Source organism: Natrix helvetica (assembly GCF_964273705.1).
Source record: "Natrix helvetica genome assembly, chromosome: 5".
NCBI lineage: Eukaryota > Metazoa > Chordata > Lepidosauria > Squamata > Natricidae > Natrix > Natrix helvetica.
The window spans coordinates 61,505,863-61,530,586 of NC_138551.1; the positions used below are offsets into that span (position 1 = coordinate 61,505,863).

General features: G+C 40.0%; 1 protein-coding gene across 1 annotated transcript in view; it reads right to left on the bottom strand.

Moving 5' to 3' along the window:
- Window positions 1-345: 345 nt before the first annotated feature.
- Window positions 346-24,724, bottom strand: part of CACUL1 (CDK2 associated cullin domain 1) — a 47,998-nt gene continuing 23,619 nt past the window's right edge. Inside the window, exons 5-9 of the mRNA XM_081955823.1 lie at window positions 16,958-17,060; window positions 11,528-11,617; window positions 7,579-7,717; window positions 5,193-5,236; window positions 346-3,998 (exon numbers count right to left, since the gene is read on the bottom strand). Of these exons, the coding sequence (XP_081811949.1) occupies window positions 3,958-3,998; window positions 5,193-5,236; window positions 7,579-7,717; window positions 11,528-11,617; window positions 16,958-17,060 (417 nt within the window). The 3' untranslated portion in view covers window positions 346-3,957. The remainder of the gene's footprint in view (window positions 3,999-5,192; window positions 5,237-7,578; window positions 7,718-11,527; window positions 11,618-16,957; window positions 17,061-24,724) is intronic.

A 24,724-nucleotide genomic window follows, 5' to 3' on the forward strand; every position in this document is an offset into this window, starting at 1 on the left:
AAGTTCAAACTCTACCCTCCCAAATTACATATTATGGTTCCCCTCTTTCCATTAAAAAAAAACTTTTTAAAACTTTCCCATCAACTACACATTCCACATTCTGAAGAAAACATGAGACTGCAAACCTGTGGGTAAAAGAAGCATTGTCTATGCCACTATGGCACTAAGTCAAGAATGGCAAATGGGCACAAATTAAAAATGGTAAATTCAGAATCAAAACATTTGTCTAAAAATATTTTAATATAACAAGTTTCCCAATAAACAAATTGTGACATATGACACTCATAAACTTTTGCCATGTTAAGTCTTATGTGGAAAACAATCACACACAAAAAAGGCAAATAATTTGATGTACAGGAGCACCACAGCCAAGACCATGCTGCTTTTATTGAAGGCATGGCTTTAGAGGGCCACGCGTTAATTTCAACAAATATTAAAGAAAAATGTTTACAAAGTAACCTAAGTTTTCTTGTGTTCTTTCATACACGCTTACAAAGATATATCCCTTGGAGGATAGAAAAGCGAATTATTTCAGCATTAGATGCCAAAACGTACAGAAATCTTAATGCTAATTTACAACATAATATATTTTTCTTTTCTTTTTTTTTCTTTCTTTTTCATATATAAAAAACAGGCTTCAGGCAAGATGCTACATAGAGCTAAAATATGTAAAACGAGGTTCAGAATATTGACCAAAGCAATATTATTGAGAAGAAGAGTGACACCAATAAAATCCTATCTGGAAATAAAAGCTGAAATATTCTGAATATTATTTACAAACCATAAGCTAGTAAAGCAGCCTTCCTCTACTTTGGCATCCTCCAAAGGTATGTGGACTTCAATACCCAGAATTTTCAGTAATGGCTACACTGCCTAGGAAATTCTTGAAGTTGAAGTCTGCAAAACTGTAAGCCCAAGTAGTCAGGAAAGGCTATTGTTAAAGATAAAACCAGTGTATCAAATTCACATCCACTTGGATATCCTCTTTCCGTTCTCACTGTATTCTGTAACGTTAATGCTGGAAGTTATAAGGGTCAAATTGGAATCAGCTTCCAACCTGTAGGAGCAGAACCAGAGGCCACCTTAAAATGAAATGCCCCAGTATATAATTTAATCTATAGTTACGAGAAGAGAAATCAATGCTATGAAACAACCATACTTCTACATGTCCTTCATGGCTGGGCACTTCTTACGGATAAATTCAATAGAGAATAAAAGGGGAAGGTTTATCAGGCAATTACTGTCATGACTCTAGATAAAATTGTGTCCAAACGTTTAACCTGTAACTCTTTTGAACAAAAATCTTTCACACTGCCTTGTTAGTTTTTCTTCAGAGAAACGTCCTAATTCAAAAAGAAAAAAGAAAGAAAAAAGAAAAGGCAACATTCTTAAGTTTGAACGCATAGCATTAGTTATTATTATTAGCATGCTATGCTGTAGCCTCCTACATACATTTCAGAATTACCCAAAAATAATGTATCTAAAAGCAACCATGTAGAGGCACAGTGCAGTGTTTCTTTAACTATTCTGGGAACATCTCTTCTAAATAAGGGGTAGGATAGTTTGGTGCTTGAGCTATACTACCCTTCTCCTGCTTGATGATCTCCAGTTATGTTGGACTAAAGTTCTGAGAATTCCCAGCTAATGCAGCCAGTAACACTGAATTCACCTTAAGGGCAGCAGGTTGGGAAACAGTGGCTCATAGTAACTCTATGGAAACACAGTTATAATTAAATGTTTTTAACTTAACTTAGAAACCAGAAGTTTCTCTCACAAAGTTCATCCTGAAATTCTACTTACATATTCTTCAGCTCATCGGGGTTTTTTTTTTAAGTGTTTGAAAATCTGAAGAATTCTGTAATTTCTCACTATTTCCACTAATGTAAGAACTTTTAAATCAATTTGGTAATTGTAGATGTTTACATTTAAATATCAAAAGAAAAGGAGGACAGTCTATGTCAGGGCTGTCAAACTCCTGGCTCGCGGGCCGGATGCATCATGCACTGGCCACGCCCACGCCTGGTTTAGCGAAGGGGGGGGAGTCCCAATATGTCACGTGATGCTGCCATGACAGCGTGAGTTTGACAGCCCTGGCTATGTAAACTTAGAAATGGTTGCTTTCTAGATATATTTTCCTTGAAGTAATGCATTATTTTCAACAAATTAAGGAGCTAAGACTTTGATTAAATCAAAATGTACTTTCCTTTTTAACATTCTATTCTCTAAACTGCATGCTTTTTAAAAAAGTATACTTGTTCTTGGATGTGATACTTTTATACCACAGCAAGACTTATCTTGGAATCTTACCAAATGAAAGGCTTGAATTGTCCACAGTTCATTGTAGATCAGACATGCTGAGATAAGCCACTGCTCATGCTGGAAAGTCATGCATCACATTATCTTTCTCATGAATGAGGTAAACTGCCATATCTTGTTCATAAAAATGTACAATGTTCCACATTAAAGACTTACATCAACTGGAGTTTCCCCAAGCACTAACACTTCAACATAGCCTGGTTTTGTTACCTTACTGTGGCAAACTCATCCTTATCTCCCTTTTACTCCCAAGAAAAGTCTAACTTTTGTGTACAAAAATTACATTTTGTGGAGAAGGAGCTGGAGGACTACTTCAGCTTCATCACAGAGAGCCAAGGGAACAAATACACAAATAAACCTCCCAGCACCTTGGGATTAGCCTTTCGTTCAAGACCAAAAACAGAAAGCAGGGATCCAGAGTTATCCCTTCTGAGGTACATATTGCCATCATACCCATAATGCAGTGCAAAGTGCTGCTGCAGATTAAACATTTATGTTCAAGCTTTAACAGTTCAAATTTAAAAAAAAGAGTATGTACAAATCAAATATGCAGTTCTCTCCAGTTGCCTCCTGAAATGGTACAAGCTACAAGTGTGTAACATTGATTTCAAGTAGCTTGTTATTCAGAGGTAAGCACCATTTCAGTCGTATTTGAAAATCTATGATACCATCCCAATTATCATTCAGAGAACTGATTGATTAAAATCAGTACCAACATTTCTCTGTGTTGCCACTAGGCAGCACAGAGGGTATGAGCATACAACCTGGTTCACAATCTCTTGCCAAATCTTCAGCCATTACATACTAGCATTTCAATTCTGAATAGAAATCACATGTTGAAAAGCATTTTCCCCCAATTCTTTACAATCATTACCAAAGCCAACAACATAATACAATAAACATTTGACTTGCCAACAGTGTGGAAGGGAATGAGTTAAAATGCATCTTAATGTTTATTTTCCTAAATGTAATCAAAGAAGGTAAGAAAATCTGGCACCTTTGCGGCATGTTTAATCAAATCACAGTTTTAAGATACATTTTGTGGTCTGTACTATTGAGGGATTAAGCAGATGAATTATCTTGAATAGGAAGAGTCAGTCCTATGACTGGCCTTCAAAGACAAACCTTGGTGGGTTTTTTTTTCCCCCCCAGATGGAAATAATGTTAAATGATCACTATTTACCGACCAAACATTCTGAACAAAATCTAACGGGCACAGATTTCCAACAGCAATAGTCACATATCAGAAAGTGCAAAAAAAAAAAACAAAAAAAAAACAACCCTACTAAAAACTCCAAACAAAACAAAAACACCACTCTAAAATCCTTTCAGAGGAAGTTGCTCTTCTTGGCTAGCATGTAATGATCTTTTATAAACCAAATCTCAAAAAGATACAGTCGTCACGAGAATCCTAAGAAAAACCCACCCCTTTTCAAGATTGATCACATTGTTCCAAACCAGCCCAAATAGCAGCAAACAGACATTTTATTACATGGCAAGAAATAAGTCCAAACACCTCTTCTAAGTATAGTTGCATCGAAGAACCTGAGTATCAGAACAACCTGACTGAGTCTCAGGCTACCCTCCCTTCCAATGCCATTCCAAAGTCCACTCCAATTGGACAGGCTTCTAGTAATGTTGCTATCTGCATCCTCTTGAGCTCGCACATGATGCTGAACCATCTGCAAAAGTCCAGAGAAAAGAATGAAAACATCACTTTAAAATCCCTCTCACGTTATTTACAGTTCTTCCCCTCCCCTTCATCTTTGACTAAGAATACAGGTAGTCCTCGACTTACAACAGTTTGTTTAGCGACCATTCAAAATTACAACGGCACTGAAAAAAAAAAGATTTACGACCGGTTTTTTTTTACAGTTACAACCTTTGCAAACATCCCAATAATTGTGTGATCAAACTTCAGTATGCGGGGCAACCGACTCATCTTTATGACCGTTGCAAGTCCTGGGGTCATGTGATAACCCCTTCTGACCTTTTGACGAGCAAAGTCGAGGTGGAAGCCAGATTCACTGAACAGCTGCGTTATAACTTACCAACTGCAGTGATTCACTTAACAACAGTGGCAAAAAAAGTTGTAAAATGCGGCAAAACTCACTTAACAAATATCTCACTTAACAACTGAAATTTGGAGGTCCATTGCGGTCGTACATCGAGGACTCCCTGTACTAGGGGCCCAAGAAACAGAAACTCAGAAGTGGTATATAGTTATCTAGTGTATCACAAATCTCTCGCCATGCAGCTACACCTGGTTGAATTTCTGTGAGTTTGCAAGCTAAGCACGGCTGGTTCAAATTTAGGTAAGGAGAACCACCAAGGAATTCCTGTGCTATAGATTAGGTTGAAAAGCAAATAACCACCCAAAAGGAAAGCATTTGGAAAATCATTTCTTTGTATTTTTGTTAAAAAAAAAACCCACCTAAACACCCCACCTACATAAAAGGGTCCAGAAAGTACCAAGAAGTTTAATTCAAATTAAAGGAAATTTTACAAGCATCCAAGAATGCCCATGTTGCAATAGATACCAGAACAGTCTGATGTATCAGAGGGAACACTGACCTGGCCACCAATATCAATTCCTTATTGTTGTATTTCAGATAAACATGATCTCCATAAAAAGCAAGTATTTTTAGTCATCAAATAGTCAATATATTTAGAATACATGTAATATTTTTTAATCATTTCAATAATGTACTATTATGTGCTTATTCTGTGGCTCTGTGGGGACCTTGAGGGGGTTCCTTAAAAAGTATTGGGAGGATTTTGAAGAAATCTGAATATTCTCTCAGTGAAAAAAGTTCATATGTATTACTATATAGTATCATCTATAATTAAAGAGGCTAGTAGTTTAAGTTACTTACTATAGGTTAATTCTTCTCCAGCTCGCTTACGTGACTGGTCACCTCTAAACAAAGGAAACCGGACAAATTTTTTAATATACTTTACTTATTTATCCATTCATTCAATTTTGGCCTGCCTTTCGATAGATAGGTCATTCAAGATGAATAATAAGCAACATAAAGATAATAAATAATATTTGAAACCAGAAAAAAAGCAGCTATAATAATGCTCAGTTCAAGTAATCAGTTCTTGCTGAAATGGGAATTAATAACAATTTCTAAGGAAGTGTGTCCAATAGTTTAGCATTAATGTAGAAGAAAACCCACTGCTCTGTGCCCCAAGGACTCCAAAACTAGAGCTTTTCTTGAGAGGATTTCTCTTGCCAAAACTAATGCCAGGTTTAGAATCCCTTTAGAATTTTAACATTTAAAAAGACTGCCGAATTATGGTTAGAAAGCAAATGAAAACTAATGTAGGTATTTTAACATGTACATAATATGAACCTATTATCATGTGCTAATTAACAGTCTAGTCTATATGTTCATAGTCAGAACATATCAGCCTAGACTTCAAAATTAATCCAATCAAGTCTTTATTTTTTAACAATGTCCATAGACATTTTAAATAAATGCATCTAAGTCAGGGAATCCTGTTGAAGTGCAAATCTTTTCTTTAATATTAAGGCCCGATATTTCATTACTTGGGTGACAAATTATATTTTATTCATAGGAGACAATGGCTGAAGTAAGAAAAAAACCACAAGTGAATATCTTTGCATAGGTGTAACAACTAGATAATCCTTGCCCTGTTTGATTACCATTCCAGACATATTTCCTTGCCCTAAACAGAGAAAAGGAATGATCAGGAGCAGGAAAAAAAAGCAGTGGGAGCAGGAGAAATTTCAAAGTTCCTGCCATCTTCTCCACTGTGTGTTTTTGTTGGAATCTGACAAGGAACATCAGAAATCTTCCCTCCCTCCTTCCTTTCTCTTTCCCTTCCCCTTCCTCTTTCCAGGAGTCAGGGAAGTGCTGCTGCTGCTGGATTGGGTAGGGAACAAAGAATTGGGAAACTGGCTGGGAAACTGTTGAAAATAAATCCACATGACTGCAGCAGCAGCCCAGCAGTGCAGCAGCAGTCAATAGCACTGAAGCAGCAGTAACCTCCCCAAATTTTACTCCATTGGGATTCAGAGTCCTGGACTTCGGACACCTTTTATAAATTAGCTCATTTGAGCTACCTTGGTTCAAAAATTATTGTTCTATGATGCATCATTTTACCCATGTAAAAGTCATGGTGAGAGTTTTAGTAGTACATATTTTAACATAAGAAGTATAACATAATTTATTCATTTTAGGTACTATCAGTGCAGTCTAACTAGCTTTCTTGCAAGGACTGTTCTACAGAAGAAAAAGTTCAAGCACATAGTCTTTGCAGTTGCTATTAGGGGGACATCGGCAGCAGGTATGTCAAATGCACACATCTGGATGTAATTGTATACCTATTTTTACCAGCCATCAAGAGAATTCACTACAGTATTAGTGGAGATCTGGAAGGGATGCAAGTACATGGTTTAAGGAAGATTATGGGTGTCTTATAACCCCCTTCAGTTTTTCAACTGAGTGCATTGAAACTACTTCTACTGTCTCTTTCTCCCCCACCCCCAACTTCTCAGTTGGAAAGAAGAAAACCATATGACACCATCAGTAGTTTTTTTTGTGTGTGTTCTGTGCTTGGTGGGTGTGGCGTGGCTTGGTGGGCGTGGCTTGGTGAGCATGGCAGGGGAAGAATACTGTAAAATTTCAATTCCCTCCCCACTCCAGGGGAAGGTTACTGCAAAATCCACATTTCCTCCGGATCAGCTGGAACTCGGGAGACAGAGAATAGATGGGGGCAGGACCAGTCAGAGGTGGTATCTACCGGTTCTCCGAACTACTCAAAATTTCTGCTACTGGTTCTCCAGAACTGGTCAGAACCTGCTGAATACCACCTCTGGACACCATCCTTTTGTGTACAACTAGAGCTTTAAAGGAGAACGGACGATGTAGATCTGCATTTTCTATACTAGGTGTCCTCCGTCCACAAAAATAAATTAACTGTGAATTTTTAAAGGTTATCAAGAAGCAGACTTTACCATTGAAAAATGTTTTGCCCAAGTGATATTTCCTAAGTCCTTCAAATGGTATGTTGCACTAGTTTATTTATTTTATTGAATTTCTAAATATTGCCCATCTTACTTGCATGTACTGTATCTCTGGGCAGGGAGCACAATTAAAATAAAAGTTAAACGTTCAATACAAAATAGCTATTAAAATAGTTAAAAACAACTAAGAACTATGTAATACCCAAATTTATCTACATAATTTACAGATCACCAAAGAAAGATGTTGGAAAAGTTGGCATAGTTACCTGGAAAATCCCTCTTGAATAAGTTCTTGTTGAAGTTTCTGGTCCTGAGCAGCATATTCCTCAAGCTCAGATTCTACAGCAGGAGGAAGGATGTTTGGAATAAATTTAGAAAATAAAGCTGGTGCCATCTGAACCCATTCTGTATAGAAATGGAAAGCAATAGCTAATGAGAAAAAAAATACTTCGGGGATTTAACAGGGGTTAAGTTCAAATTCTTTCTTATGTCACAATTTTAAACAAAAAAAAATCAAATCTAAGGTGCTGCATACGAAAAGGGCGTTGGTACTTACCTGATATGCCTCTTCTCATAGTGGGGGAAGAATATCCAGGATGGGTTAACTTTGTCCTTGTTGATTGGACTGAATCCGATAAGCTCTTTAGCCCACACCCTGGTCACCAGGTAATATCCAGTTTCGACGAAGAACTCTATCAGACTCGATGTGTCATCCACTCTTAGACATTGATGTAGTTTCAAACCTTTATTTAGACATGCATTTCTTTACACTCCAGATGTACAACAAAAAACCAGCATTTCCAAAACTATCAAACTCAGGGAGGGGCTGGATACTCCTCCCCCACTATGAGAAGAGGCGTATCAGGTAAGTAACAACACCCTTTCTCTATAGTGAGGGGAGGAGTATCCAGGATGGGACGTACCAAAGCCCACACGTCCCTAGGGAGGGTTAACACTTGGAGCATACCTTGAAACCAACTTATGCTCAACCCTATGCCTCGTGAGATGCCTCCTCTTCTCTGTGTACTGCCTGCAGTACCCTATGTCCGAAGGCTGCCTTCACCGAAGTGAAGGAGTCTAATTTGTAATTCCTCACGAATGGTAAGGGAGAAGACCACATGGCTGCCCTACAGATCTCGGTCAATGAGGCCTGCGAGGCCCAGGCCGCTGAAGTGGTCGCACTCCATGTAGAATGTGCCGTAATGGCTCCCGGAGCTTGTAACACTCGTGACTGGTACGTGGTTGCAATACAGGTCCGCAACCACCTGCCTATCGTGGTAGAGGTTACCTTGTTTCCCAGGGACCCTGACTAGAAGGAAACAAATAAGGCCTCTGACTTTCTGGTTGGCAGGGTTTGTTTGAGGTAGATCCTCAGTGCCCTCCTCACGTCCAAGGTGTGCCACTTTCTCTCCAGGGGATGAGAGGGGTCCGGACAGAAATTGGGCAATATTAACTCTTGCGATCGGTGGAAATTAGAGCACATCTTGGGTATGAAGGAAGGGTCCAGTTGTAGGACCACTCTGTCCTGGTGGAATATACATAAACCTTCCCTGACAGACAGAGCTGGAGTTCAGATATTCACCTAGCGGAAGTAATTGCCACCAGGAAGGCCACCTTGAGCGTCAAGAATTTGGGTGAGACTGTTCGTAGCGGCTCAAAGGGAGGCCCTGTCAGAGCGTCCAGTACCCTGTGTAAGTCCCAGGAAGGGTTCCTATGTACCGTGGATGGCCTAAGGTTAGAGACCCCTTTGAGATACTGCTTGACCATGGGGTGCTGAGTTAGTGTCTGAAACCTACCGCAGAGGAGTACTGAGGAGATGGCGGAGACCTGCCTCCTAATAGTGTTCAGAGCCAACCCTCTGTCCAGGCCCACCTGGAGGAAGTCCAGTACCTGTGACACCGAGGCCTGGTCCGGGTCAGAGTTCCTGGTGGTGCACCATGTGCTAAAGCTGCGCCACGTGGCGTTGTTATGCTCCGTGGAAGGCCTGCGGGCTGCCTGGATCGTCTGTATGCCCTGGCAGGGAAATTGTCCTCCCTCAGGATGCTCCGCTCAAGCGCCAGCGGTTAGCTGCAGCCACTGGGGATTTGGGTGTTCCAGAGACCCCTGCCTGAGGGAGATCCTCTCATGTGGAATCCTCCAGGGCCTGTTCACTGAGAGAGACCTGAAGTCAGCACCCAAGGCCATCATGGCCAATGTAGGGCAATCAGGACCACCTTCGCCCCCTCCCGCAAGATCTTCTGGATGACCCTGGGAATCAGCGGCAATGGTGGAAAGGCATACAGGAGTTCCCGAGGCCATGGGCATTGGAGGGCATCCACCCCCTCTGCTCTCAGAGTTGGGTACCTGGAGTAAAACCTCGGGAGCTGAGCATTGAGGGAGGTGGCAGGTTCATAGGCGTATGCAGCGCTGTGACCGGTGCGTCAATGGAGGGTTGCGACAGCACCTGGGCCATGTCTTTGTCCACGTTAAAAAAGGCTTTATCTGTGGAGGTTGGCATCAGCCCCGAGGTGGGGGATGCCCATTGCCTTATCACGTCAAGGAAGGACTTGGGTGTGGGCACCGAGTTGGCCTCCACGATCTGTTCCTCAAATATGGTCTCAGCTGAGAAGCCTTGGGGTTGCGTTGTTGGCTCTGAAGGCGTGCTGCCAGGCTTAGCCGCTGTCTTTGCCTTGAATAGCAAGAACTTGTATAGGGAGGGCTGGAACAGTCCAGAGCAGGAGGGCTTCGAGGGAGGAAGGCCCTCGTCCTCGGAGAGTCTATCCTCTCTGAGCTCCCCTTCCTCAGATTCCGCATCGCTGTCCTCCTGGAAGGACAATGGGGAGTCAGCAGGGTCTGCCCCCTGGGCCTCCAGTCCCTCAGGAACCATGGGTAAGGGGGCCACATGAGGCTGCATCTGGGGCTGTTGGAAGGCAGGGGCCATGCACTGCTGAAATGCCATCATCATCTCCTGGAAATGAGGTGCCCCTGTGATGGGTTCCCCGGCTCCCATTCTCCCAGGTGTGGTAGGGAGAGGTTGTGGCGAAGGGCCTGTGGTAGATGGAAGGGATTGCCATCCCTGCGGAGTGCCCCAGCTCCCCAAGGTATCAAAGGGAATCCTCACTTGAAGGGTAGCCTCTCATCCGATCTCAGCCCCTGCTGGGCCTTACTGCTATTGGCCTTGTGGTATATTCGCTCTAAAGCTTTATGCCTCTTCTTCTCATATTTGGAGCCCGTAGGTTTGGTAAGTTTGGGACCAGCGCTCGGCTCCTTAGGCGTCTTGGTGCTCTGTTCCTCTGGCGTGCTTGAACAGTGGCTTGTGCCCTTGGCTGCCGCACGCCTTCTCTGCAGGTGGAGATATCTCTCTTTCTCCCCACTGCCTTCAGCACTCGTTCTCCGGCTGCATCAGCCCCCTCCGGTGTTTTAGGATAAGCGCAGGCACTCCGCAACATTCCAATGCCGTGGTTCATCCCTCGACCCCTGAGGGGAGCGGCGGAGTGCTCTAGCGCTGTTTGGGTTTTTCCCCCCCTTGCCACTGTTAAAGGAGCGGCGAGCCGTCACCTTGTGAGGCTTCTCTCTTCTTCTCACGGGCTTTAAAAGGCTGAGAGTGGCCGCAGGATTTTCCTAGTGGCCAAATCTGTTCGCCGCCTTTGCAGGCTAGGCGCTACCCCCGCCGGGGACTTTGCTGGTCGCCAACGTACTCACGCCTCGGAGGAATAGCAATTTGTGCTTTAAATCAGTCTTTCATTCTTTCTTTGCACTTTTCCAAGGAAATCAGGATGACACAGCCATCCAGTTGGGGACTGAGTCGATAACTGGGTATTACCTGGTGACCAGGGCATTGTCTAAAGAGCTTATCGGACTCAGTCCAATCAACGAGGACAAAGTTAACCCATCCTGGATACTCCTCCCCTCACTATGGAGAATGAGAATGCTGTAAGATCACCTTTGATAAAGGTTTTAGATTACTCAATCTCTCTTTTCGAGAACAAGGCAACAGTTGCATATATTTGTTCCAAATTGATGGAACAAATACGTATACCAAATACATGATAAATAAACGCTATCACAAATTGCTGCAGAATTTATTAATACTTGTATCTTATCTTGATATGGTTCTAATGTAGGAGTTGGATTTGTTTCTTATAGATGTATATGATCTCTTCAAGGAATTTATTATATGCAGCTTTTGACAAGATCATTTGATAAAAATGAACAAGTGCTAAAAAGATATTTTACCTGGCCTAAGCATGTATAATCCTTTGACAATGTTTGCCATTGTGGAAGGGTTTATCCAAAAAGGTGTAGACTGAGCTTCTAGAAGTAAAGCTGAAAGGAGAAAATACACTCATTTGCAAATTAATTTTACTTCAGATATTGATTTTTATAACACAAATGTACGCAATGGATTGTTATTCTAGTCCACCCAAATGAATTTATTCTACTTAAATATTAAAGGAAAAGTTTTTATAAGCAGTTAAAGCACTGGGGAAAGCAAGTTTTTAAAATGGCAACAAAAATCCAGAAAGATTTTCATGCAAATGTCAAATCATGTGGAAGTTATTCCTTTTCTTTTCCGTGTGTTTTCAATAAGAATACAGAATTCATGTCTCCTGATGACATCTTAATAATTAGAAATGCAAACAAATTAAAAAGTTTAAATCACTTTTCTCATTTTCCATTAAGTATAGATAGCCCTCCACTTATGACCAGTTGTTTTAATAACTGTTCAAAAGTTTAACGACCTAGGAAAGGATGGTCTGTTAAGCACTTCTAGCCATCATTAATGTTCACCCTCTATAGTGACCTGACACATTTCATCCACTTGCCAAGTGTCCCACGATCATGTGATTGCCATTTGCATTCTTCTCAGCCTGCTTCCCAGAAAGTCAACAGTGAAGTTAGCAAGAAAGATTGCAAGTGGAGGAGAAAGAAAATCTTGAAGATTTCAGCTCCACTCCTGCAGCCCCACAAGCAACTTTCCTGAAATCCTTTGATGACAGGAAAGTTTGAGAGTGAAAAGGTAAAATTCTTCAGCAGGCAACTCTTTTGCATAGTGGCTTGGGAGATTGCTTAACAACTGCAACTGGAAGTGCCAGGATTGTGCTCATTGAGCAAAAGAGTCACACTGGCATCTCACTTAATGACTGCTTGTCTTAATAGTTGAGATTCCAGTCCCCTGGTTGTTAAGCGAGGACTATCTGTAAATAGGATGAGAAAAGTCAGCAAGGAATTCCCTCTTTGTGAATTTCCTTTTGTCAGACCCTAAGACAATCTTTGTAAAATCTCTACTCAACTTTTAGCAAAATTGTAATTTTATGCAACTAAAACCAAATTTATAATAAAAGTAATCCTCTAGGCACTTTTATCAAATATCAAACAGCAACTGTGGTTCATTTTCTTCTCTACCAATGGTAGAATTTAATTGTTAAGTGGTTGAGTATGGGCAAGCTAATCTCTGTAAAAGTTGGATTTTGTTACATGAATATGAACTTTTTCTTTTTCCTTTTTCTTCTAGCATTTTTCCCACAAGTGAAGAGTCTGCTTGTAGTTTAGTGCTTAGCCATTGGTTACAACAGGACTAAACTACTGACTTGTTGTTCAATCCTTATATCATAACTAAGAGTTATTGGCTCATGATCACCCAGCCAGGTTTCATGTCTAAGGTAGGATCACAACTCAATCTCCTGATTTCTCACCTGGTGCCTTAACCACTAGACCAAAATGGCTGTCTACTACGGTATGTGAGGATAACCTGATATGATAAAATCAGTTATATTTCTTATAAATGAGTTGTTACAGTAAATAGACATCTCATTCACAAGTGCTCTGAAGGAGAAAGTCCATAAGGAAAAGGCTGTGTATATTTCTATATATATTTCTGTCTGGATTGTTATTTATATTATATGTCTTATTTCAACAGAGATATTTGATTTTAGACATACTATATATTTGGGTACGTCAACAATTTAACAGGTTGTGATAAAATTTTAAGAAGCTTTAAGACTTCAATTTGAAAACCTAAAAGTTGAAACTGAAATTCTCCTTCAGCTCCTACTATACGTTGCTTGTAAAGAGATATGATTGTAGGGTCAGTAGCAGCTAATGCTGCCCTACAGATGTCTTTCAGAATAAAAGTTGCATGAACTATAAATTATTTGCTAGAGTTTCATGTATTAAAAGTGATTCATTTCCCCCAAAGTTATTTTAAATGTACCAAATAGTTATTTTGTCATTTTAAAATCAGATGGCTAAATATATTTTTAAAAAATCAAGTAACCGAGTTAAAATTACATCAGAAGAATGTTCAAGATATTTTTAAAATGTGTATGAAAAATGAAAGAAGAACCGTTGAAGGTCAGCTGAGAATGCAAAACAACAATTCATAGATTCTCAGCTTTCTGCAATCCTTTGCTTTCATCCTTTACAAGTGTATCTAACTTATGTGTGCAAACAACAATGAAGACAGAACACAAGCTATAGATTAATGGCCTTGGCTAAGCCAGTTGGATGCTTAAAAAGGCATAAGAACAATAGCTTCACCTTTAAGATTTCAAGAATAAAGGCAAGAAACTCTGAACATATAAGATGAAGTTCTGTTTAACTGTAGAGATTCTTAACATACAATATGAAATATTTAACTATTATGACTAATAAATTCATGCACTAGATACATTCCAGTTACTGAACTGTGGCCAGGTACAAATAAAACATCTTACAATCATAAATTTCACAACTTCAGAATTTGTTAACTAAATGATTAAGGCTTCTTACTCTGCAGAAATAAGAATTAAATTAAACCACAAAAAGTTAAATTATAGCCTCTACCAACATTGGCAGGGCAAATTTCTGTATATCATCTAGCACTGATTATGCTACCTAATAGCTAATGAAACTCTACAACCAAGCTCAGAAAGCACCAAGCACACTGTAAGAAAAATGCTGTAATCCTAACTTGTTTTAAATAATTTTTTTCTTTTACCATTACTCAGAATGAGTGGGCACAGAACAAGATAATAAAGATTGCATCATGATTTTAAATTGCACCCTTGTGCCTCAGTTTATTTCTAAACTAAATAAACTGAAAATGAATATGTTTACAAAAAAAGCCATACCACATTACGTCTTAGTACCATATGCAAATGAGGTATATAATTAAACTAAAATTCTGCTAGCCTTTCTTCATGGAGAGGGTATTATTTCTGTTACTGCTATTTTATATGACTCCATTATAACAAAGTTGAATGTATGGAATTGATTTTTCATTTTTAGCAATTACCTTCTAACCCTAAATGTTATAACAGTACTGCCAACGTCACTAATGTTAAAATAACACTGAAAATGATTTAGATAGAAGATGCAGCCATAAACTGTGAAAACAGTAACCTGCTGCTAAAATGGCAATGCCAATAGTTTATTCAGCTGTACGTTTCAAGTTGAGAGAGCAATTTAGCATTTAGAAAGGTTACCTTTCTTTTAGTTACTATGAAAACCAATGTTGCTTCCTTGAATATAAATACATGCAATGCACCTTCTGTTTCACTAGCTTAATAATTAAAATGATCTTCATATAAATAATGAGGACTATGTTGTTCTGCTCAATAAATGGGCTGTGAGAATAACTATGAAAGACAGAATGGAGAGCTGCAGTCTAGACCACGGTTTGATGAAAGAAACCTGAGTCCAAAGCAGGAATGGAGATAGTGTTTCATAAGTAACTCTCCTGTCTCTCCGGCAGGAGCCGTTGGAACTGCCACCAGACTCCGACAGCGAGGGTCCCTATGAGTCGGCTCTGGAGGATGTGGAGGACCCTGGACAGGGTTCTGACTCCAAGCAGGGATCAGAGAGGCTGGTCGGCTACCAGGAGGCGCCTGAGGCATGGAGCAGTGGTGAAAGCCAAAGGGAGGGTGCTCCTGATGTCATGCCTTGGAGCAGTGGGGAGGAGACAAGGGACAGTGAGTCAGATATCAGCAGTGAGTTATTGGATGCTCGCTACCGGCGCGCTAATCGGCGTCAGGAGCAATTGCGCTCAGCTGATCATAATTAGACTCCTCTCTAGACTATAAAAGGACTGCTTGTGCACACGCCCTTTTGCAGAAGTCAACGCAGGAACTAACGTGGGAGTACAGTCTTGTGAGTGTGGCAGGCTGGATGGCTGCTATTGAGTATCAGTGCTGGATTGTTCTGAAGGTCTAGTTGTGTTGGATTGCTGCCAAGGACCTGTCTGTCTGTGAATAAATCTCGTGAAGTATCTTTGGCTCGGAGTGTGTCTGTGTTGGCGGGGGGAGAGGGGGGTCAGAACACTCTCCCTAGTTCTCCGGAAGGTAAAAGTGGAGGAAGGGGGAAGGGGTTTCAGATTTGCAAGATTCTGTTATATAACTTTTCGATAAAGGTAATACTACGGTAATACTCTTGAGTTTGGTTCCTGGTCTGGACTACCTTAAAGACTTAAATCAATCTTCTCAGATTGAAAGCTTTAAGACAGGTGTTAAACTCATTACAGGCCACATCAGGGATGTGTTTGACTTCGGGGGGGGTGGAGGGCAGAGCCGGGGTAGGCATGGCCAGGATGAGTATGGCCAGCTTGACATCACTCATGTTAGGGGTGGTCCAGGCGGAGCTAGGGGGATCCTCCTGCAGCTCACTGCTGGAGAAAAATTCCATTTTTGCTGGCATAGGAACCGTGGGCCGGTCCTTTGCTATTTCCAGGGAGACCCCACAGGCCAGATCTAAGCACCCCACAGACCAAACCCAGCCTTGAGTTTGACAGCCCTGCTTTAAGGAGAAAAACCACCACAAAAATGTGATATTAACAATGGGAGTACTGCAATGAGGTCCAATTGCAAGATAAACTCATTCAGCAAAGGTTACTTTTGGGGCAGGAGTTTTCTTATTTTGTTGCTCAATAGATCCCTTGGCAGAAATTGTGACAGTCTAATCAATGTCAACACAGGTATCCGAAGAAACTAATAGCACTTATAGCAAAAGCAAAGATAATTGAAGACAGCTGTACTGTAATAGAATATGCTACCAAAAATACATATTTCAAGTAGTCCTCGACTTACAACCATTTATTAGTGACCATTTAAAGTTACAATGGCACTGAAAAAAATGACTTATGACCATTTTTCACACTTATGACCATTGCAGTAATCTCACAGTCACAGATCAAAATTTGGACGCTTGGCAAATGACATGTATTTATTATGATGGTTGCAATGTCCTGGGGACAAGTGATCACCTTTTGTGACCTTCTGATAAGAAGAGTCAATGGGGAAGCCAGATTCGCTTAACAACTAGATTACTAACTTAACAACTGCAATGATTCACTTAACAGCGCTAGTAAGAAAGACCGTAAAGAAGGGGACTCACTTAACAACGATCATGTATAACAACAGAAATTTTGAGCTCAATTGTGGTCATAAGCCGAGAACTACCTGTATACCTCTGGCTCAGAAAATTCTTTTATTTAACTAAACAAGTACACAATTACATTGCAATTTTCCCCAACAACCAACAGCTATAATCTGGCATTTTAATCCTATTAAAATTAAATTCTTGACAGGCTATTTAGTGTTAAGATACTTTTCATTTTTGTCATTTTCCGAGTAATGATTCAGCAGTTTATTACTATATTAAAAAATGAATCATCTCAAACTTTAGACTTACGCATCAGGCTGTAAATGTGCTTTTCTGCAACATGTTCCGTAAACAGTTTTATAAGATCATTTCTTAAATCTTGGTTAAGCTTGGTTTCTATGTAAAATTTATTCTGAGGGGGAAAAAAATAAAATCTTTTTAAATTACAGCAATATAAAAGTACTGTTACAGACTACTTTCTGCTTTGCACTTCTCATAATCCAAATCATTTGTTTGTGTACCAAAAACAAATAATACAGTGAGTCCAGTTAGGAAGAAAAAAAGTTGAAAGCAAATTCTAAGTTCATTTGATAGGTCAGCCTGATCTTTATAATTATGATCTTCATCAATGCTACAGAGGGAATAGAGCTAAAAGAGACCCAATATGACAATCAAATGCACAGGATATGAGCATTATGTAAGACTTAATGTAGGAACATAAATATGTTTAAGTAGATCTTAACTGGTAGGACAATTTTTTGAGTAAAAATGAATGGCGCATCCTATATTATAGATTAGTGAGGTAAATGAACCCAGTCATTTTATCTCAATATGAATGTTAGACTGGATCCTGCCTTCATTGTCAACTCTTCAAATCAATTCATCATTATTTAAACGGCAGAAGCCTGGATATTCAAGAACTTGAGTAGTATAAGGATTGTATTACTGCTGCCCTCTGAAGAGACAGAAAGACCTGGATTATTTATTTGGTCGTAGTCCAAGCCCCTGCTCAAACAGGAGACTTTATATCATTCCGGACAAATGGTTGTCCAACTTCTTCTTGAAAACCTCCAGTGAAGGAGGTTACAACCCACAACTTCTGGAGGCAAGCCTTAATTCTAAGTTGAATCTTCCTTTAATAATCCTACACCTATTATTTTTTGTCCAGCCCTCCAGGTACTTTGGAGAATAGGTGGACCCCCTCTTCTCTGTGGCAGTCCCTCAAGTACTGGAAGACTGGTATCACCCCAAGTCCTTCTCTTTCTTGGACTAGACAAACCTAGTCCCTGCAACTTTATAAATCTGCTGCTTACCTTTTTAAAAACTTTTATTATTATTATATTATTATTATACAATTGTATCACACGGCCAGTTGTTTCGCTGGATTTGGCATTGATTACTAGTCGGGCCCCACCCAGGGGCCTAGGACGTTGTAACGTATTTTCGTAATATACGTGTGGATCCAAGCAGTGCAACTTTTTGCCTTTGGCTGATGGTGATTTTGTCAAGTTTTAACTGTTTTAAATGTAATTCCAGTGCTTTTGGAATAGCACCCAGTGTGCCGATTACCACTGGAATTACCATGCTGGTTTGTGCCATAATCGTTGGATTTCGATTTTTAAGTCCTGGTATTTCGCGATTTTTTCATGTTCCTTCTCATCGACCCTGCTATCACCTGGTATTGTGATGTCTATGATTGTAACCTTATTTTTCTCAACTAGCGTGATGCCTGGCGTGTTATGCGCCAGTAGTTTGTCCGCTTGTACACGAAAATCCCACAGGATCTTGACCATCTGATTTTCAGTGACTTTTTCAGCCTATGTTCCCACCAGTTTGTTATGGTTTTAATATTATAATTTTTGCACAAATTCCAGTGGATCATTTGTGCTACTGAATTGTGCCGCAATTTATAATCAGTCTGCACAATTTTTTTACAGCAGCTGAGTATGTGGTCAACAGTTTCATCAACTTCTTTGCAGAGTCTGCATTTGGCATTATTATTATTATTATTATTATTATTATTATTATTATTATTATTATTATCTTTTATTGTATTAAGGTCCTAAGTACCCAAATTGTAACAATTAAAATGCTAATGGAATGTTACTTTATGTGGCTGAAGGATATAAAGTAAGCCACAAAGTTCAAAAGCAACCTTTTCTTTCTACCTATTTTGTTTTTCTTTAGCACAGGAATCACACATGGTGTGTGAAGCAATTATTTAATGCTAATCTAAGAACAAGTATAGAAGGCAGTCAATTCTTTCTCAAGACTCATCTCCTCCTGATCTATGGAACTGCTGTTTCTTAATATCATACTTTTCTCCTCTACAAAAGAGCACAATTAAATGCAATTCAACAGATGTCAAGAGACAAGGAGCACCACAGCTTCTAAAATGAAGATAAATGCTGAACCTTTTCACCACCTCTTGTACCTCCTAGTCAACAAGCAGACTGGTGAAGAAGGGGGTGGGGAACAAAAGACCGACATTTCTAACCCTCTAAAGCTATTCAAGGTTGCTATTAAAAGTAAGTGCTTTATGATACTTTTTGATCCTTTGTGCTAGTACATAGAATAACTGAATCATACTCAAATTCCATGTATTTTTGGAACGAGTTGTTTTGGGGAGTCTTCAGTTAGGAAAATCCCAGGAAAAAAATGCAAGTGCTATAATTTTTTTAAGGAAATGGGCACTATAAACTAGTCCTTTCCCTTTATCAGAAATGAGAAGTGAGACATGCAACTAAATGTGATTTTACACAGCTGTTAAACGTTCCAGACAGTCTGTTCCGTTTTCATTTCTATATAATGTCCATATTCTCCATAATTAATCAACATTCTATAGGGAATAAACATTCCTGAGACAGGATACCCCAGATTCTAATATGTCATGTACTGCTAAGGGAACGAGGATTTTCTAATGTTTAAAAATGGGATATACGCTAAGGTCTTTCATGCTGGGCCCAGAACTCTTGGGAGTGGCAGGAGGGAGGGAAAAGGCCTGCATGCCACTGGATCTACTGAGTTCTTCCAGATGTGGTGGGATAGGGAGAAGATCAGGCCTTTCAGCAGTGGGGGGAGGGAGAGGGAGGAGACCCCTCTGCAGCTTGGTCTAGCCAGCTGCTGGGACTGTGGCAGATTTCTGTGTGCCGATTGGCACTGGGCCTCCAAGGCCTTCCCCACCTCCAAGTATCTTGCATTGGGTCGCTTAACACACTAGGTCAGTGGCCGGCAAGCCACGGCTCGCGAGCCACATGCGGCTCTTTACACCCTTTAATGCGGCTCTTCTGTGTGCCAGGCGCCCGCTCTCCTCCCTCCTCTCGGGCGGCCGCCCCAAAAGTCACGAAGTCTCCGAGGCTGTAATTTTCTGAGCTGTGCGCGCGGGCCTGTTTTCCACGGCGTGGAGCAGCGGCGAGCGATGATTCCGGAGGCCATCAGTGGGGGGGCAGGGTCCCCCCTCGCGTTCCTCATCTTCCCGGATGGCCCCCGGAATCATCGCTTGCCGCGCAGAATCTCGCCGCTGCTCTACGCCGTGGAAAACAGGCGCGCACGCACAGCTCAGAAAATTACAGCCTCGGAGACTTCATAACGGCGGGAACTTGTTGTCACTCGCCCGGGCTTTTGCAGAAGCTTCCCTCCGAAGCGTTCCGAGGGAGGAAGGGCCAGTTGGGAAAGGGGCTTTGCTCCTGCTCCGGGCTGTAAGCTTCCCTCCGAAGTCTTGGGATGTTCTGAGGAGCCCACCAAGGCAAAACGCCGCTGCCAGGTAGTTAAAAGTACCTCTCTAATTCTGTCAGATTCTTTCAGTCTCTCTCTGATTCCCTCTCTCACTCCCTCTCTGTTCCTCTCTCTGTCTGTCTGTCTCACTCACACACACACACACACACACACACACACTGTGGTCACCTTGTTGAGTGTTCCAATCACATTTGAAACACTCAACAACTGGCCTGCATTTATGGTATTTTGCAGCATTCTGCAGTCATAGGACCAATTTTGAGAGAGAGAGACTGACAGACACACACACAGAGAGAGAGAGAGAGACAGAGAGGGGGAGGGAGGGAGAGAAAGATAGACAGACAGAGAGAGAGACACACACAGAGTGAGTGATTAAGTGAATGAGTGAGAGACAGACACACCCACATACACAGAGTGACAGAGAGAGAGGAAGGGAGGGGAGAGAGACAGAGGGAGAGACAGAGACAGACACACACACACAGAGTGAGTGAGAGACAGACAGACAGACACACACACAGAGTGACAGAGATGGGGGAAGGAGGAGAGAGAGACAGAGATACAGAGTGAGAGACAGACAGATAGACACCCAGAGAAAATGACAGAGGGAGACAGAGAGGGAGGGAGGGAGAGAGAGACAAAGAGCCAGAGAGAGAGAGAAAGAAAAAGAAAAAAAGAAAGAAAGTGGGAGAGAGGGATGAAATTAAAAACAACAACATACAAACCTGACTTACTCAAACTATCCAAGGAAATGCAAGGCCAATGTTCACATTAGTGGTTGTGACTTTGTCAGTCATTGTCAGGATATAATTTTCTCTACATTGTAAGGCAAATTTTACGGAATTTAACGTTATCGATAAATAATATCGTTCTAAAGTTTTTGTTTTATTAGTTGTGTTATTTGTATCCTCCTGACCTATGTGGATACTTGCATGCAGAATATTCTCAATAAAAACTTATTGAAACTAAAAACAGTGTACCATCCTATGTATTTTCGGTTTTAAAAATGTGGCTCTCAAAATAAATTTCAATCGTGGTTTTGGCGAGATTTGGCTCAGTTGAAAAAAAAGGTTGCCCACCACTGCACTAGGTGATCAATTAACAAATACAATCGGGAGAGCGGGCATTATGGTCAGTGAATAAGGCAGTCATATGAGTGTCTGTCTTAATAACACAGTCATTTACTACCAAAATTCTGGGTTCTATTGTGGTTGTAAGATGAGGAGCACCTGTAATGCAAGAAGCAGAGTTTAATTAAGAGGTATTGGGGGCTAATTTCTTGCAGTGCCTTAACAGTGCAAAGTAGATTTTAACAGAGATTAAGAGTAGCCAGACTTCCATCCTAAGAAAGGGCAGTATCCTGAGAAAGGCATCGAATGCCTTAAATGCAACACAAAGTTGTTTGTTTTAATATCTATTAGTATATTTTTCAATTAGGGCCTTTAGAGCAATATACATAGTATGCCCTTTACAAAACCTGTCAGTTCTAGATATAACAGCTTCCACCCAATCCTCTAATTTATCAAGTGAACCATACATTTAATGTTTTTTTAATGGACAAATAATTCTAGGTAGGCATGAGCAGAATAACAGGCAGGGCATACTCTGTCCTCATGCTACTATCCTCTTTGTTTTTCTGTTAATCATAGAAGGAAAATCTAGGGCTTCTTCTATAGCAGTGTCTTGAAAAACCATTTCTAAAACAGAGACTTGTGCAGCTCTGGATTTCTGGGTTAGTACATTTTTATTATTATGGTATGATTTTGTAAAAGTTACTGCCAACATCTTACTGGTGGCCTAATGAACTTTCGAATACCAATGAGAGTCTGGAAAAAAAAATTGTCTAACAATTTAGAAACTTTCTTCGCCCCCTTGCCGCTTTTTTCAGGGAAAATATGTAATCACGAGATATTTAGCATTTCCAGCCAATTCACTACTACCTATGTGGGCCATCGATTCAAACACTGGAAAGGAAGGGGGAAAATATCACAAATGATGCTTGAATGTTCATGTGACATTACAATGATGGAAAGTTAGCAAAGTTTCAGTGTTATTCTGAAATCACATTTTAAAATCTCAACATAACACAAAGTTCTTTTAAATCCTTGAACTAATTGCAGAATGTCTTGTTCTGTCTGGCAGTGTTTCTTTTCATGAAGATGTGCTTTCACTGAATCATCTAAGCTTTGTCGCTTTTATTTCATTAGAAGCATTTTAACCCAGCTTTTTTTTTTAAAAAAAACCACCCTTTCTAGCTTTACAGCACCATGCAATAACACAGCATATATAATAATAAAAAATAAATATAATAAATTAAGTTGAAAACAGAAAATGAAAAGTATCCAGTAAAGCTAATGATCAACCATTAACTCTGAACATGAAAGCATCTGCTTTGCAATAAAAAGACAGAAGTTAGGGCGACCACTGTTATACAATTTAACAACATGCAGGCATGTCAATGCTGACCTGAAAACACAGGAAGGGTGCATATGAGCACTGATTATTTTCCAAGCAACCTAACTACCAATCAAATACTTTGAATGAACTCAGAAATGCATTAAGTACAGAATGAATGTAGTACGTTTCTTTTCTCTGGCCTTAATATCCATCTCAGAATGCTTACGCTGGATCTAACAAGAATAATTTTATGCACGAAATGTGACATAGATTTGCCCATTGGGCTTGAAACAGTCCTACTGCATTCAATAAGTCTCCTCCTGCAAGAACGACTCCAGAGATGAGTACCATTGTAGTGATTAGCTAAAGCAACTTATTATTTTTCAGCAGCACATTGAAGAATAAGACTGAGAATGGATTTTTACTTGTGCTGGTTCTACCGCCTTTGCTCAAATCACTAATCCAATTATTTCATCACTTTTATCTCAGGCACAAAAAGCCTCTTCTCAGTTGCCATTCATCGCACCTCTGACATTCAGAATGGCCTCTGATAATCTTACTACAACAATCAAGCTTATATCAATGTTATTCATCTTTAAGTATCGGCCCTTAAACTCTAGAAGGTCTTTAAAGGTGAGTAGGCTATGAACCAATTGTCAAAGCAGCAGCTTATAGATCCAATTGTATTTTGAATTGACAATTAAAGTCCCCATACATTGCCCTTTAGTAGCATAACAAAGCACTTGATAGCAGTGTTCCAATATCTCAGGGGTTGCCACAAAGAAGAGGGAGTCAAACTATTCTCCAAGGTACCTGAGGGTAGAACAAGAAGCAATGAGTGGAAACTAATCAAGGAGAGAAGCAACTTAGAACTGAGGAGAAATTTCCTGACTGCTAGAACAATTAATCAGTAGAACAGCTTGCCTCCAGAAGTTGTGAATGCCCCAACACTGGAAGTCTTTAAGAAGATGTTAGAATTTGTCTGAAATGGTATAGGGTTTCCTGCCTAGGCAGGGGCTTGGACTAGAAGACCTCCAAGGTCCCTTCCAACTCTGCTTATTGTATTGTATTGTATTGTATTGTATTGTATTGTATTGTATTGTATTGTATTGTATTGTATTGTATTGTATGTACTTTCTGATCCTAGCTAGGTAATAGATATACTATGTGAAAAAACTAGTAACAAAAACTAAGGAAGTAACTTAGATAACTTAAGTAACTAAGGAAATTAAACTGTTTTAATAAAAATGTACCAACGCCCAGAACAAGTTGGCCATGTTTATAGAGAGATCAATTATTTGCCAACACCACAGTTTCATGGTTAGACTGAATTTCATATTATTCCTCAGTCTGTCAACTATTTAATCTTGGGAATGATTCTCTTCATTAGCTGAAAACGGAAACGAAACCTGTATGGCATCATATTGATGGCATTTTACTATAAAAATCACCACATGCCTACAATTGAAGTGAACAAATGGAATCTTTCAGCAAATAAACCATATGGAGGGCAGTAGTTTTCTAACTACAACTTTTGAGATTGGCTAACAAAGTATGAAAGTATCCATCATAGAATTTATTTATTTAAGAACATTTATATGGCCTTCCAACTCACTCCCCAGGTTGACTACCATGCCACAAAGCTGCAGGTTTTCTATACCTGCTTGAAGAACTATTGTCATTTGATCTTCCTACATTTCTTCCTAAGGAAGACTTCCTTTTCTTTAATACTTTCTTGAGACAATCTGTTAATCAACTAATGACCTTCTAAGTTATACTGTAATTTTCTTGAGCTGAAGGATACATAATAATTTCTGTTACTGGAAAATAAACTCGGGTATATACAGCTTTAATGCCACAATCGTTTCAATCCTACCTTAATATATTTCTACAGATTTTGCACTAGGAGCAGCATGTACATGTATATGCTTACATATGAATACATTT